Source organism: Sebastes fasciatus, chromosome 20 (genome assembly GCF_043250625.1).
Source record: "Sebastes fasciatus isolate fSebFas1 chromosome 20, fSebFas1.pri, whole genome shotgun sequence".
Taxonomy (NCBI): Eukaryota; Metazoa; Chordata; class Actinopteri; order Perciformes; family Sebastidae; genus Sebastes; species Sebastes fasciatus.
This window is the reverse complement of record NC_133814.1, coordinates 5,610,228-5,627,175: the sequence shown is the minus strand read 5'-3', so window position 1 is coordinate 5,627,175 and position 16,948 is coordinate 5,610,228. Positions and strand designations below refer to the sequence as shown.

Here is a 16,948-nt window from a genome sequence, read left to right as displayed (position 1 = left end):
ACAGCATTTTGATCATGTATGAGGTCTGATATTTCAACCATATTTCATATCTCCTCTTTTACGCTTTAATCTAAACAGGACATATAGCCTACTCGCAAGCTAACACTAGTTTTGTCTGTTGCTTGCTAGTTCAATTAGCTACGGAAAAATTAGTCGGTTAGTTGGTGTAAAAATGTAGTAACAACTTATCTCTACATAAAATGTAGTTTGTGTGGCGCCACCAGTTTTAATTTAGTAATGCGAAGTAAACACAGATGTTACAACTAGGCTAAGTTTAAACTTAGGGAGAGCTAGCTGCTTACGAATAGTAGGCTACACCTGCAAATCTGGGCAAAAAGGCAGCATTTGGATGTGTGGTGGGATAGGCCATGACAAACTGGTACAATATATTCAGTCTTGAAATGTAGACCTAGACGGAGGTGGCCGCTGTATTTCTATCACTATACGGGCTAGTGGCTAACTTGCAAACTTAGACAAAGAAAGGCCTCGTTGACCTGTTATGACATCCTGTATTTCATCTTGAAATCAGACTTAGAAGGATTGAAGGAATTGAAAAGCGTTGAAGGGGAAACAACACAAAACGAAAACGATTTTCACTACTCACTTTAATTTCACTTGAAGTGTTGCAAATTCTGACACAATTGAAAGTGACTTTTTGGTAACGCTTAATTTGACAGGTCCGCAAATTTCATGGTAATTAGGTGATAATTACTAAGTAACCTATTTGACATTTCTTGCAGTAATTCTAAAGAAATTTCAAATAGGTTACTTGCTAATTATCCCCTCATTACCATGACATTTGCGGACCTGTAAATAAAGTGTTACTGAGTGTTTCAAGCTGCTGTTGTCAACATAACAGGATGGCTCATATTAACCCTCAGACCTTTTAACCCGTCAAACACACACCCACGCCCTCACACACACCTTCCCGCCATGCTAAGCCTTGGAAACCTGCCTCGTCTTGTAACACCTTCCATTGGCTCCGCTCCCACTGGGTGCTGTTATGTGGTCTGTCAGGCCATGGGGTGACCAGGTTCGCAGTTGTAGTTTACAGTAGAAGGTATTAAATGACTCACACACACACCATAGTATTATGTGAGGTTTAGGTGAGCGCCAGGTGAGCGTTAGGTAAGTGGATGAGAGTCTGGCGAGAGCAGGAGTCTGGGGATTAGCTTCAAAGCCACCATAACTAGCCCTACGAGCACACGTACACACACACCAGCCAACCATCCCTGTGCTGAGAGGATTTTACTTCTTCATCTATTCTGGTTAGAGTTATTCTGGACAAAAGTCTGCTTTGCATAACAATCCTCTGTATTTATCCCACAGAGAGCTCACACACTCTTCTCATAAACATCCTTATGACTCATGAATGACCTCCAGTTCCTGTAAATCAGTGCAGCAGATTACTGTAGGTCCACTAACATCAAGTACACATTACATTGAGAGGGATCAGCAGAAATAATGGTGGGTTTTGTGAAAAAGCAAGCCAGCGTGAGAGGATAAATGGGAAAACAAATTGGTGTTCCCTGTGAAAACGTTACCAAGATACAGTACATAGGAAAAATATCCAATTCTGAACTGTTTACTGCTGCTATGAAACAATTTGGAAATTGAAGTTCTACCAAACACAATCATCAGCTGATTTATTCTTCTTCTGTCGGTCACAAAGTAATCAAATTAAATCTATATTTTGTTCAATGTGTCAAAATATTTACTTTGAAGAAAACTTGTGGTGAAGGAAAAAATAGCGAATATCTCCTGATGTGATAAAAGCTGGAAAATTGTTGGTGATGGAAAAGAGTGAGGGAGAGCAGGAAATGAGATGAAATTAGAGCTGTGCCTTTGAATTCAAACAGGGCATGGTTGCACAAGAAAGTTTCGTCACTCAAAAATCATACAGTACCCATCATAAACTCAATTTATTGTTCTTTTGGTACTTTTCGGGGATTTCTGGACAGTCGGAAATTCCACTAATACTAGCCTACTGGGGAAAATGTAAGTCAGCACTCCAAGCTGGAGACTGTCAAGATTTTTCAGGACTGTATTTTTTTCCAAGCTGCAGCTATCCGTAAATATTACATAACACTACCACCTCTTTACAATCCATCACTTGGTTGGCAAACTAGGGTCCAGATGCAGACCTCACATCTGGGGAACCAGGTCTGCCAGCCAATGGAAAGAGAGGGTCCCCCAGAATTGAGGTTTCCGTTAGCCTCTTTTTTCTTAAAACGAATGTTGTTTGTCAAGTAACAAAAATGAGCTGAGCTTGTAGTGTGTTTGTGGAAGAAAAAGGATGCTTAATTAGCAAAACAGAAAACATGCCTAACCTGTTTGGGTAAAGTGCGGGGTGATGTAAGCCTGTTGGAGAAGCTAACATGTTAGCTTACTTCAGGTCTATAAATCCATTTATTACACAGCTTTGTTGAATACTCGATTATGATTGGTCAATTACGGCGTTCTACGGTCTGTTATTTCTTTATAGCAGGCCGTTGCTATGTATAACAGACGTCTGACGGTCAGTAGAAGTGGAGCCCACAGAAGTTGTAATTACAGCCTATAAAATTGGAAATTCCAAACATTGAAGGGAACATATAGTGCTTGCATGTTCTGAATTGCACCACAGAAATAATAGTTTGTGCACAACTAAGCTTAAATCTATTACTATTAACAATACAAATGGGAAGCTTCAGCCATTTGTTAAATAACTTGATAGACACTGATTGTGCGTTCCAGTAGCCATACTGCTTTACTATTTAGTATGCCAAAAAAAGATTTAGCATGTTCCACACATAGTACGTCAAATGCGTTTTGTAGTATGCGAGCCAGCATGCTTTTCTGGTTATTCTGACCCACAATCCTCTGCGCAGCGGATAAATGAGCAAGAGGGTCAAAGTTTAAGGCACAATGTTATGGCAAAGTAGTATGTCACGGTGGTATGCATACTGCATGCTACAATACATACTTTATAAGGGTAGCTGCAGTACGTACTAAAAGTAAAAAGAAAAAGTATGTGATTTGGAACGTAGCCTTAGAGTTGATTATATATATTTTCTAAATAAGATGAGTGGAGGACTATCTTTACTTCTACATTTACATTGTTTTAATAAGATGTTACTGAAAGACTTGATACGTTCAGATTAAAATACATTCTGTAAGACACCTTGTTTGATACAAAAGTTGGTTTCTTTTTGGCGTACAGTATGCACAGCAATAAAAATGTGTCCTTATGTATGTTTCTTTTTAGTTTCTTTTTATTTATTTCATTTTATACAAGGGCCACATGGCTAGTTTTTAAAACATGTGATCAAAATTAATCCAAGACTGAGTTTTGTTCTGATCAACATGGTCCCATAACTCAGGACCTAAACCACTGAAACCACCAAAACTGTCACCGACCACAGACTAACATGTTCCTGCCGTCCTGGATATAATTGCCCTTAAACACACTGTAATCTTCACATTTGTACAGTCACTGACACGAGAACACCCCCTGAAGCAGATTGTGCTTGGGATACAGTTCACTTCCAATCTTGATCAAATCTTTGTTGCTTGTCTGTTGGATGATTGCTTTGGGTACCCAGACCCAGTCTATTGTGGCACAGATGTTTGTTGGTGAGCTAAAACTACAGTTTAGCAGGTAAATGTTTGTTCTCTCTTCCAGGCTGTTGGTTAATGAATTTGGTGAATGGTGTAACCGACAGTTGTATGTTATGACAAACTAATTTATTTCTTTATCAAATTAAAAAGGGACCTGCACTTTACTGTATACGATAAATTCAAAAAGGACTTTTGTATTTGTAAAAACAGATATTTCAATGCTTCCTCTGTTGATGTAAAACATGACCAACACACACTTTTGTATTTCAGTCGTCTTTTTTATTGTGTCTCACCACTGGAATTGATAAAACCCATGTAGGCCCACGTGGCATAATGGACATATAGTATTTCTCATACACAATGACTTCATGGCATGATGGTTTTCAACATAATACATGAATAGCAAATGTAGTGTGTATTTACTTAATTTGTTTCCTCTCTTTTGCGCGTGACTTCTCAAACATGACATTTTTTTAAAGTTCTTTTGACGTTACAACTGATCTTTGACACAGAATTATTCATACCCACTTCACAAAAGAATCAACTTCTCAGCACCGTTCATTCTCCAAACCCTCAGCAGCCGGAGTAACGTACAACAGAAATTAGAACTGGAAGTAAATCCTTCCATTGAACCTTTGCTCTACATTACAAACAGGCTAAAAAGGCTTAAGTTTTAAGATAATCAATAACAGATTACACTTTGTACTCTACATTCTTCACTTCTTAAACGAATTTAAATTCTAAATCTTGAAACTATTTGGCTGCCAAAGCAAAAGTGACTGCTGAAACCCCCCTGGCTTTGTTCAGGATGTGGTTTACTTCTGGCCTGCAATGTGCTTGTTGAAGATGCCCTTGGCAGTCTCCAGGGCGGCGTCAGCTGCGACGGGTATGTGAGGTGCGATGCCAGCTCTCTCCCAGGCTGGCCCGGCGGCGGTGTCAGAGTGGATGGTGGGGATGCTGAGGAAGATGTCGGTCTCGCCGACACTGAAGGTCTTGGGTGGGTGGGAGCCCCCGGCGGTGGTCTCTCCGACGATCATGGCGCGGCCGAGCTTCTTCATGATGTAAACAAACTCTTCTGCGGCGCCGGCAGTCGCTCCGCTGGTCAGGATGATTAGGCTCTTCTTGGAGCCGTACCTTGCGCCTAAGGACGGGGATAAGATGGAGGCAGAACAAGGTTAAACTGGAAGGTAGACGAGGTAGAGAAGTGATGGGTGGATAGTGACAAAGGTCAATGTTCAATTGAAGGAAGGAAGTGGCAAGGAGTCATGGGTGAACATAATGGTATGATTATGAAAGTGACTGAAAGAGTAATTTGTAGAAATCACACCTCCTTTCAAAGGATGCAGAAAAATGATTAACATTGGAAAATAAAGCTTTCTTGCTAACCAAAGCTGCCTTGAATAGTGACTTGGCCAACCAGGAAGACATTAAAGACTTAATCGAACAAGAGTGAGGGATTATATCCAGACAGCTTCATAGCTTTTTGGGCCAATTGGACAGTTCATCGTAAAAATCACAGATGCTTCTATGCTCTTGTATTCTTGAACCTGCAAGTTAAAGATTTTTGGCCATTTGGGGGCAGAGGGATCACACTGTAGACACACAACCTGATCTCATGGGAAGGCATAAAAATGAGGACGGATTTTAGCCTTTTCACGTGTCATTTGTACGCCTCTTTTGCGTATCATTTTTACACCATGCAACAAAACTACAGTAATGGCTGCAGTTAGGTTTAGACAACAAAAACACCTTGTTAGGTTTAGGAAAATATCATGGTTGGGCTTAAAATAAGTCTGTAAACTAAGTAAAAATATGTATTGAAACAACGTAACAGAAATACAGAAAAAACGTCAGAAACGTCACTAAAAAAAACACGTCACTAACGTAACTTCAAAATAACTCAACAACACGTTGGGAGTCTCCTGGTTGAAAGTCCTGTGTTTATTCGACCCGTCCAGCTCCCCATCCATCCGCTATAATCAGTCGTTCTCATTTTTTATCCTACGTCACTAGCTCTGACCGTAGCATATTTACGCGGATGTGTTTACATTGCAGTCAGTACAAACTACATGGCGCACAAATGACATGCCAAAAGGAAGAAAGGTGTTCTTATTGCATGCAAAATGACTTGTGTGCACCATGTCATTCATACGCCATTTAGTTCGACGGGGTTAAAACACAACCCTGATCATCTTTTAAAATGATACGCCAAACTTCGCAAATTAGCAAATACTAATTTTACACATCCAGCAGATACAAAGCCAAGTTAGCATTCATTTGGAGTCATGTTTCTGGCCACCTGGCGAATTTAAGTCCAATATAACAATCCTTTTAGCTCTGTTTTTGGTCTCCACCAACTCCCGTGGAAATATCTACTGGCTAGACGCTAACTCTGTTGCTAACTAACAGGTATCTATGGCACGCTATACACAATGAGTAAAATATAATGACTTGATTTCTATTTATTTTTTAATTACCAGTGAGTTCAGGCAGGGTCAGGAGCTCTGTGGTGGTCCCGGATGGTCTGTCGTACAGCTTGTCCAATACAATCTGCTTGTCGGCATCAAAGAAGTAAGAGCAGAAGCCTGCGATGGCTGTTGTTGGGCCGCCAAGGTTGTTCCTGCAAAAGCAGTTGCAGAACAAATATAGAAATTGAATGGTCTTTTGTGAACTGTTCATTAATGCAGGCACTGATAAAGATGTTTTTGAGTAATAAGTTGTCTTCAAATGATTTAATCCTCTAGATCTGTTGGTGGTCCATATTTTAAAATGATTTATAGATTATCAGTAGGTAAACAGATGGACACACTGCATTGTGAATGGAAGCTCTGACTCACTCCGTGAGCAGGATTACCCACCTGAGGTCAACGATCATAGCGTCAGTGTTGACAACTTTGTTCCAGACGTGCTCGATAATAATCTGGGCAATGGCCTTGACTTCCTCGAAGTCTCCGAACATGTCAAAGCGCAGGTAACCGATGTTATTCTCAAATATATCAGAGTGGAAGGAGACTTTGATCAGCTCAATATACATCTCTGGAGAATAATCCTGTGGGAGAAGAACAAACGACAACATTTGAAATATAAGCATGTCTCATGAAAAATAAATAATAAAACATCAAAAGTAAAGAATAAGAACTCCATTAAAAATAACCAACAAAAATAGCTGTGTTTGAACATTAACAAGTGACAATGAAATATACTTTCACAAACCAAAAACCATAATCGTATGTACAAGGGTCTCACCATGGGTGGCAGGGCTGGGGTGTTGCTGGTAGTCTTCAGGCTCTTGTCCTCAGACAAGGTCTTCAGGTCAGCAGACAGCTTCACCTCCAGACTTTCTTTGGAGACAACCTTGCTATACTCGCCGTTTGCCAGGAGCCCTTTCAACTTTTCTGCAACATGAGCGCCAATATCTTCAAAGGCGTAGTTGTCAGCAATCAGGGTCGCTGACCCCTCAATGATTGCCGGAACTTGGGCACGGAGGTTGACGATCTTGATGGCGGTAGCGAGGGCGTCCTCGGCGTTGACCTCCACATGAGGGGTCACACCTGTAACCTCCCAGGTGGAGCCGGTGATGGGGTTGATGGACTTTGCGGTTGGCACGGTCATGTAGAAGTCGGTGTCAGCCACTTTGAATTTATCGACTTTCACAGAGCCCCCGGCGGTCTTCTCGCCCACGACGGTGGCCCTCTTCAGGTTCTGGAGGCAGTAGGCGACATCCTCAGCAATGCCCTTGGTGTTTTTGCTGGTGAGGATAATGAGGGGTTTGGTAATGCCATATCTCTCCCCCATCAGTGCGGGCAGGGAAAACAGCTTGGTGGTGGTGTTTGAGGGACGGTCATACACGCTGTCGATGTGAATCTGAGGCTCGGCCTCGGTGAAGTAAGACACAATGTAGGGAACTCCTGAGATGTCCCCGCTGCCAGTGTAGCGCAAGTCAAAGATGAGAGCTGAGGTTGGCAGGATTTTATTCCAGACCAGGTCTAGAAGCAAAGGGCCAATCTTGTCAGCCACCTCCTCCCCGATGATGTGATCAATCCTCAGGTAGCCAATGTTGCCCTCCAGGATATCGAGCTTGATGGAGGTCTGGAGGACGGCAATGAGCTGCTCAGGGGGCAAGGCAGGCATCTGTGGGGGAACCACAGGGACGTAGTTTGGCTCATAGGAGACGATCAAGCGTGGGTCACTGACTGTGGTCTGGACTCCAGCACTGAGGACATTCGCCAAGGTTTCGGCGTCTGGGATGTTCAGAACCTCTGTGTTGCTGCTGGCTGCTTCAATAGCCTGCTTCATCCCCTGCAGCTTCTCCGGTGAGCAGTAATTGTCCATGACGATTTTTGCCATATCTACGATGAGGGTGGGGGAAAACGAGCCATGGGTAAAGAAAACATTCCCCAAAACTAGCAGTGGTGCCACCAGGAAGATAGCCTTCGCCATTTTTGCCAATTTAGTCAGACAAAAAGTGAGTAGATGGGAAGTGGAGGTTGTTGAACCGAACCTCCTTCTCCAAAGAGGCTCTTTGTCAAATGGCACTGTTTTGGCTGCAAGGTTTCTGTTAACACAAACATAAGAGGATTTGTCCAACAATAAACCTCTAATCGCATTATCCTGAGTGCCTCTGTAAGGCAATAACAACCATGTAGGTGTAGTAACAAGGAGGTGTTGCCAAAGATAATCGTCTTAAACAAGGTATTCTGAACGCCTATTTAAAGCTACCTGTGTCGAATAAGGCAAGCTTTGTACCAGACGAATATTGAGAAAGGGATTAAGGTTGGTGAGTTCACTTATTAAGCCCTTTGGTGTCGGTATAAATAAGTGGAAGTTATTGATGTGTGACTTTTGTGCCATTTTTCAAGATAACACAAGAAAATGTTGAAATAAAGCATGTGAAAACTCATGATTGCCATTTAATTCAAAACAACACTTAAAGCGGCTCATTCATTTCTTCATGATCAAAGAGGAATGTTCCTATTAATGACTGGAAAGTAAATTAAATCCAAAATAATGCCACTAATATCCACAGAATGTCTTTATTGTCTCATAAATGGTACACATTTCATAGCATTTGTTCAGTTGGTGGAGGTTGTCTCCCTTCAGCAGTGGTGTAGAAGTGAACAGCAAGATTCAGTTTAGGTTTGTTTGGTACTTACTCCCTCTGCTGGTAGTTTTGCTGAAACATCATTAAAGCATACTGAAAAAACACAATGCTAAAAAAATAAGGAAACAATCAAGAAATTATCAAAGAAATGAAAAACCGTCGAACATAATGACATACATCAACATACATACATTTACATAATGATCAAATCAACCAACAGAATATTGACCTAATATACATGGCATTTAAAATGCAATCAAAAGGGAATAACAGAAAATATTAAAACAAAAGAGAAAATTTACAGGTGGTGAATGAAAATATGCAGGTGGGGAGGTAAAAGGTTAACACATAAAAAGAGTGCAACGTTATTTACATCAAGAAACACTGATGTGTGATGTATTCTCACTAATTGGAAGTTGTTTTATTCAAAATACTTATTCACTGCTCACTTAAATGTAATGTCAACGGTTTACCATTACATGCTCTTTAATGTCTTTAATGCCAGGGTAGGTAACATTGGAGATTTGATCCTATCCACAGATAATAAATTCCCGCTTGTAATGAGATATACATTGAATCCATACTCACTCAGTACAAGTCTTTCTGGATAAAGGCATCACCTAAATAGCTCAGAGGGCCTATTATACTTATTTTCAGGTGCATACTTGTATTTTGGGTTTCTACTAGAACAAATTTACATGCTTTAATGTTCAAAAAATACTTTTTTTTTCTCATACTGTCTGTGTTGCAGCATCTCTTTTCACCCTCTGTCTGAAACACTCTGTTCCCCCCCCCCCATAAAAGCCAAGTTTGCTCTGATTGGTCAGCTGGCCCACTCTGTTGTAATTGGTCAACCGATCCAAACTCTTCAGACTCCGCTCCAGCTCCGCTCCAGCTCCGCTCTTACCAGCTTTGTTTGAGGGCGTGACAAACTAGCCGCTAGGCAAGTATTGCAATTATGGTAATGCAAATGTGGTACTTGGTGACATCACCATGTCACAGGAAAAAAAAAAGGCAGGACTTTTCATGCAGTTCAGGAACAGTGTTTCTATGGGGATGAACTTTGGGCTTTGTAACTTTGCAGACCTTTTACATGCACAAACAAAACTAACTAACACAATAAAGGAAAGTGAAAAAGCACAAACGCATAATGGGTCCTCTTTAAATGCAAAAGTATATTTCATAGTGAAGACTGGCTGGTATGTGATTCTGGGAGATAATTGAAATGTCACACAGACCACACTTGCCACTCATAAAAGCTGAACTTGGACATTGAAGTGGTGACTTAACACAAGACAAAATAACTAACAGTTTTTAAAGGAAGTTAGAATACAACACAAGAAACTATTTTTCTGGCTCTCTCTTCAACCGCCTTGCTTCTATGAGTCTCTGTGCCACAGGAAGCGCGTCACTTGCCTGGGCTATTACATGAGGCTCAACCCCTGAAAGGCTCCACACTTTTCCAGTGATTGCACTGAACACAGCCTGGTTAGGGATAGAAACGTACAGGATGCTGTCCCCGATCTGATAGGTTCCACTTGATAGAGACCCTCCGATCGTTGGCTCTCCAATGATTGTGGCCCTATTCAGGTCTTTCATAGAGCGGGTGAACACTTCGGCTGCTGACCCTGTCATGTGACTGGTGAGGATGTAGACGTCCTTGGAGAACCCGTACCTTTGACCTTTGATTTGAGGCAATGTCATTACCTCTGACATGGTGGTTGTGGTGCGGTCAAAGACAGTGTAAAGATGCCGCAATGGTTCAGCATCAAAGAAATAGGTGCACAAGAGGGGAATTGCTGTTGAATATCCACCAGTGTTGTACCTCATGTCAATAATGAGGGCATCGGTGTTTACTATCTTGCTCCACACCAATTTGATCAGCTGAGGCCCAATGGCTTTTAACACCTCTACATCAGCCATCATGTCAAACCTTAGATAGCCAACATTACCTGGCAGAAGCTCAATTTTAAACAAAGCGTCAATTATGTATCCCACTTCTTCAGCAGTAGGGATCTTTGGGACGTCATGATGCGACTCTGGCTCGACATCGCAGTAGAAGATATGGAGGCGGTGATCATCTGAAATCTCTTGGAGGTCCGCCGTCAACTGAGATGCCAGAGATTCAAAGTCAACCGCTGACCGGTACCATCCCTCATCCCATTTGCTCAACAATACCTTGCTGACCTTTAGTGCAACTTCATGGATAGCGTAGTGTTTTTCTAACAGTTCCCCAGTTCCCTCTACGAGAGACTTGAGCCCTTGGTGAAAATCTGCAATCTCATGAACGTGCTCCACAGCTTCCTCGGCTAGCACAATGGCATCGGGGACCACACCACCTCCAAGCCAGCATTCACCATTGTTGTCTAAAAAGTTTATGAAAGGGACAGTGATGGTAATATCTGTCCCCTCTATTTGGAACGTCTTTGAGTGCATCAGGGTACCAGATGTAATTTCCCCAATGACTGTGCCACGATGTAGGGACTGTATCAGGTAAGCAAACTCTTCGCCAGCGCTTGCTGTGTAGTAGCTGGTCAACACATAAACCCCACGTTTGGACCCGTAGGTCAGGCCTGTAATTCGAGGCAGAGAGTCATATTCTGTTGTTGTGTTCTGAATTTGGTCATATATTGTGAAGAAATGATGCTTCTGGGAAGCGTCCTGCAGATAGGACAATAAAAGGGCTAGAGAGGTAGACGATCCACCAGTGTTGTGGCGTAGATCAATGATCAGGTTATTGGTGTCTTTGAGGGGCTCCCATACCTTTTTAGCCATGAGCTGTTCTAGTTTAGCCCCTGCGGACCACTTGAAAAATTTGTCAAAGCGGAAATAGCCAGTATTATGTGGGAGAATTTCCACTTTAATCGTTGTATCTACCAGTACTTGTAATGACTCCAAATCAACTGGAATGTTGTAAAGCTCAGGGTCCTCCTCTACTATGGCAGCATTGTCTTGCATGTATTTGATGATCAGTCGTGGATCTTCAAACACAGTCTGGAGGTCCTGGTTGAGTCTGAGTGCTAGGTCCTCCTCAGATACGACAGAGAATAAGTCTATAGATTGCAGATGTTGAAGAAGAGCTGGAACTCTGTCAGTGAAAGCATAGAATCTCCTGATTATGTCGGTTATACTCAGCACAACTTTTGGAATGGAACTCCTTACAGCCAGAAGGGACTTGGCTTTTGCGACAGCTTCCTTGGCATTGACATTGACTGTTGGGGAAACGCCACTCACTTCCCAGCTATTGCCTGTGATTGGACTAACTGATCTTGCCACAGGAACTGTTATGTAGAACTCCGACTGAGGGATCCTAATCTTTTGAACTTTTACGGACCCACCAGCAGACCTTTCCCCAACTGTGATGGCCCTTTTTAGGTTTTTTAATGTATATGCCACTGCCTCAGCAGCCCCCATGGTACGCTTACTGGTCAAAATAATCACGTCTTTCTTCTTTCCATACCTTTCCCCCATTATTGACGGCATGGTCCACAGCTCCCTTGTTGTATTTGAGGGCCTGTCATACACAGTGTCAATATGAATGAGGGGCTCAGGGTCTGAGAAATAGGAGATTATAAAGGGAACTCCAGACAGTTCTCCAGCTGTGCTATACCTCAGGTCCAAGATTAGTGAGGACGTGTGAGCAACTTTGTCCCAGATGTTGTCTCTCAGCAGCGAGCCAAGCTTTGCCGCTGTCTTCTCCCCAATGACCCGATCCATCCGCAAATATCCAACGTTGTTTTCCAGGATATCCAGCTTGACAGAGTTTCTCACCAGCCAGATCAGCTGCTCTATGGGGAGCGACGGCAGCGTTGGTGGCATCACCGAGACGAAATTGGGCTCGTATGACACAGTCAACCGCGGATCATTCAGCGCCCCTTGTGCCCCGGATGTGAGCACAGAGGCCAGGGTCTTCCTGTCTGAAATCTGCAGGATTTCTCCGCTGTTGATGGCTTGTTGGATGGCTTCCTGCATCCCAACTAGGTTCTCAGGGAAGCAGTAGTTTTCCAGGAGAATCTTGGCCATTTCTAACACCAGGGCTGGCTGGAATGATGAGCTGACGGATAGAGTACATAGGAGAAGCATCAATAGCAGGGGTGGTGTGTGCTGCGCCATCGCCAACGTCCTCATCATCACTGATAGAAAGAGAACTACTCAGTTTTCTCTTTCACTGGGCTGTGTTAGTTCATTTGTCTGTGTTGAGAGATGGTGGTTTTTGTAGGAGGGAACATTGTCACTGTTTTTTGGACAACAACAGCATCAACATAAGAGGCTTTTGTCCCCAATAAACCTTTAATCGCATTATCTGTGGTGCTTCGGCCAGCAGACAATAACAGACAGAATAAAAATTGGTAAATGGGAGCCTGTGCAGTTTCTTAATCTTTCCCACGTAAGCACAATGTATCTTTGGTTTCTTACTTTTATTTGACTCTTATGAAGTTGCTTTATCTTTGTCCAAGGGGCTTAATGTACTTGACACAATTTACTATTTAGGCTTAAATTACAGTCTGCTTTGTTCTCCGAATTCACAATATGTTATCTTATTTACATTGGAACCACCTCAACTTTTCTTTTAGAAACTGGTTCGAGGGACAGGTCAAACATGTGTTCAGTGTGGACTGACTGATGCAAAAGCCTGATCAGAAACTCTCACGCTCCCTCTTTCTCTCTCTCTCTCTCTCTCTCTCACTCACTCACTCTCTCTCCCTCGTCTGTTATGAAAGCTTATGGTGGTGTATTTTGGTGCTGTTGGTAGCTTTAGGGGTCATGTCTGGGTCGCTCCACTGGTGACATGATTACACAGTTTGTAGACACGTGGCAAAGCCTTCTTAAAACACACGCAGGATCAGAATTGGGTAAAAAAACACACCCACTGGATATAGGAACAAAAGGTTGATTGGAAAGTCTTTATCTGGATTGACTGCTGAGTTATTTGCTTATCCTCCCTTTTCTCCTGCTTTGGTATTTTTTCACAGTACAGTATTGTTTCTCGTGGTTAGTTTTTTTATATCTTTTGATCAAATTTGCTTTTCATTTGGTGGATAGGGAAACAAAGAACGTGTCCATGTGAATCCTCCATAAATGCAAGTCCCAAATTGACATGTTTTTATCTTTTTTATCATTTAATTCAAACTCAATTTGCTAAAGTGTTACATCTGTACGTTGAGCTTGAACCTGACATCAATAAGTACCCTGTGAGACCCTGATCCAGACAATTATGCAGCCAGACGTCAACCCTTTCCAAATGCTACACTGTGCTCAGCTAATCTCAACGTCTTAACTTTTAATACCGCCTCACGCTTTACATAATATAATCCCCAGGACACCAGTCAAGACTTTTAAACACTGTATGGGCGATTGGGGTGAGTTTAGCCACTTTTTACTTATGGCATCTTTAAAGTGAGGGAATGACAGTAATGTCTCCAACTAAAACATGTACATATATTTCAGAATGTGGTGCATCCTTGGGAATAATCACTTTGGATCTAAAATAAATAGTTTTCAAAAAAAGGACTTTCCAAAAAAAAGTGGTCTCTTGGTTCAACTTGGCGCCAATGACCAAACTTGTATTATCCAGCAGTTTAGAGCTAATGTCATGCTAACAATATAGCCTCATATTGTAACTTCCTAAATCACTAACACATGTGTGACATTTTTTCAACATTGTCTGTAACAGTTCAGACACAAGAATCAGGACTCCTTGAACATAAAAAAATCACTTTGAATGGCAAAAAGATGTTTTTTGAACCTACCCATGGTCATATGGGCCTCTCTCCATCACATGGTCAGTAAAATGAATGACTCTTCAAAAATGTGTGGTCACATGGTCAATGGTGTCGATGGTTGCCTAGAAACAAGGGGTGGCTCAACTTCCCCACAGGCTCAAATCACCCCGCTCTCCCCTATTGTATCATACTTTGCCCTTGTGTCAAATATAAGAACAGGTTACAGCAATTGTTTGGATATTGAAATCCCCGAACTTCTAACTTGCTGGAAATACAAAACAAAAATGTTGTCTCGTCAAATTTTGTCTGAAAGCAAGGCTGCTCTGTTGTTACCTCATAATTTGTATGTTAGTAGGCAAGAACAGCTTCAAGCTAGCTATCTCAGTAAGCTAGTGAGCCTGCTGAGATTCCAACATTATAAATTCATTGATAAACTTACCCGGCCCACAACTTTATTTATCATGTATCGTTTCCAGACACAGCAGGCAAGTGTTTCCATTGTAAAAGCCCCCCAAAAACTTCATACTCTACCTGCCCACCAAACGGCAGACAGACACATTTAGCAACTAGCTTGTAAACATAGCCTAGCGTAGCATTTAGCATCAGATATTTCCCTCAGGAGTTTGAGGGCAAAACAAAACTAAAAGTACTTACATTGGTCAGGTGAACAGAAATATGAATACCAATATTTCTATGTTTCTGCTCAATGTGCAAATAAGCCTTTGTTTGCTAACACATTAGCAATATCAACTTTGAAAGGTCATAATTTGTAACTTTTGTGTTTGCAGCTTATTGTGCTGCCCCAAGTGGACAAAAAAATCGAATCAATTGGTCAAGATGTAATACTGCTAAGCCAGACATTTTAAACTGGCTCAGTTGTCACATGCTGTTGATGACTGGGGGGAAATCTTATGAGGCAAAAGTCAACTGAGCCAATTATTTTCTCGGACATTGAAATGAGATTGCCTGCCTTGTTACTGGTGCTATTTTGAGACAAGTGCAATTTTGGGCTACCCAGAAAGGACGTGCCCCCTCATTGGTCTTGTCACAGAGGTTTCAGCTCTGATAAGGATGTGTCACTGACTTCAAATATTTACAAAACTGACACTGCGCATTAAAATGAAAAGATTTGGATTGACTGGAATTAGTTTGTTCTACTTGTACATGTTTTTTTTCCCTTCATGTGGCTCTGAGTAGTTTAACTGTGTTTTTTTTTAATGAATAATTAAGTAGATACTTAAAGGGACTGTTTGTAACTTTTTAAGCGTATAAATGTACCGGGTCGGGACACATGCACGCTCGCATATACACACTCGCGTGTGGCTGAAGTCTCTGCTCCGCTGCCTGCTTACCTTCACTCACACAGCGCGCGTTCTCGCTCCACCTCTAGATGTGTATGCACGCTCACTCTACACTGCAGAAGAGTTAGTTTAGGTCTGAGAATATTTAGAGAATGTACAGTGGACATTTGTGCAGAAAAAAATGCTGCAGCTCCTCCAGACCAACAGAGGTTTCCCGTGTCTTGTGAAGTGACGGGGCTCCGCAGAGAGAAACATTATCACCGGCACCCGGTCGGAGACGGTAACATTCCTCTTCCTGCTTCAGCCCCGGCTGCGGTCGGAGGCGATAACGTTTCTTTTCCTGCATCAGCCTAAAAAGCCAACACTAGGATCAGCGGTGATTCATGGAGAGACCTCCGTCTGGTCAGCTAACATTTCTGCCAAGGAGGTGAAATATAGAGTGATATTGTGGTTTTAGCTGACGTGTGTCACCTCACTGTTTTGAGCGATGCTCGTTCAGGTATATTTAGAGCGAGCAAGCGCGAGCCCGGCGCTGACTTTCGTTGACTTAACGGCCACAGGTGTCGCTGTTAACAAGCATTTCTGAAAGTTACAAATAGTCCCTTTAAGATACTTATTGTTCACATCTGAGCCAGTAGGACACGTGAACTTATACAGTACTGTATATAACTCAGTGGTGGAAGTAACAAAAATTAAATGATAGTAATGGAGGTGATGAAAATTAATGTGAATTGAAAAATGGAGCCATAAAAATAATGGATGTGAAATGAAAAATTTAGTTATAAATTATCAAGTGATTTGATTGATTTAAAGCTGATTTGACTAAAACAGTCGTGATATGATGAAAACAGAGCCATGTTTCATCATTTTCACCATCTTACATTCATCATTCATCATTCATCATTCATCATTCATCATTCATCATTCACAACAAAAAATTGCATTTTATCATTTATGGAAAGTGGCCTCAAGGGTGGAAGTAACAAAAAAAATATTGAAGAAAAGGGAAGTGATGAAAATCTCTCTATTTTTCAATTCTCATACATTTTCATCACTTACAATTATTAATTCAAATGCATTTTCATCACTTCCCTTTTATACATTAGTATTGCTTGTTCAAATGCATTTAATCAAAAATACATTTTGTATTCCTGGGGGAAGTCCTTGTCTCTGCCTTTTATTGACTGTATTATTATTGCATATGTGGGACTGAGCTGGTTTCT

At 41.7% G+C, this 16,948-nt stretch overlaps 1 protein-coding gene across 2 annotated transcripts; it reads right to left on the bottom strand.

Moving 5' to 3' along the window:
• Positions 1 to 4,219: 4,219 nt before the first annotated feature.
• Positions 4,220 to 12,870, bottom strand: rbp3 (retinol binding protein 3). Of its 2 annotated transcripts, XM_074620340.1 has the most exons (5): positions 10,079 to 12,870; positions 6,847 to 7,095; positions 6,459 to 6,649; positions 6,078 to 6,220; positions 4,220 to 4,741 (listed from the first exon to the last, which is right to left on the bottom strand). In XM_074620340.1, exons 1-5 carry the CDS (start codon positions 12,830 to 12,832, stop codon positions 4,416 to 4,418), a joined length of 3,663 nt encoding a protein of 1,220 aa, XP_074476441.1. In that variant the 5' UTR covers positions 12,833 to 12,870; the 3' UTR covers positions 4,220 to 4,415. The 2 variants fall into 2 exon arrangements, with proteins under 2 accessions (XP_074476441.1, XP_074476440.1); XM_074620339.1 differs by lacking the exon at positions 10,079 to 12,870 and having other exon boundaries at positions 6,847 to 8,170.
• Positions 12,871 to 16,948: the final 4,078 nt, after the last annotated feature.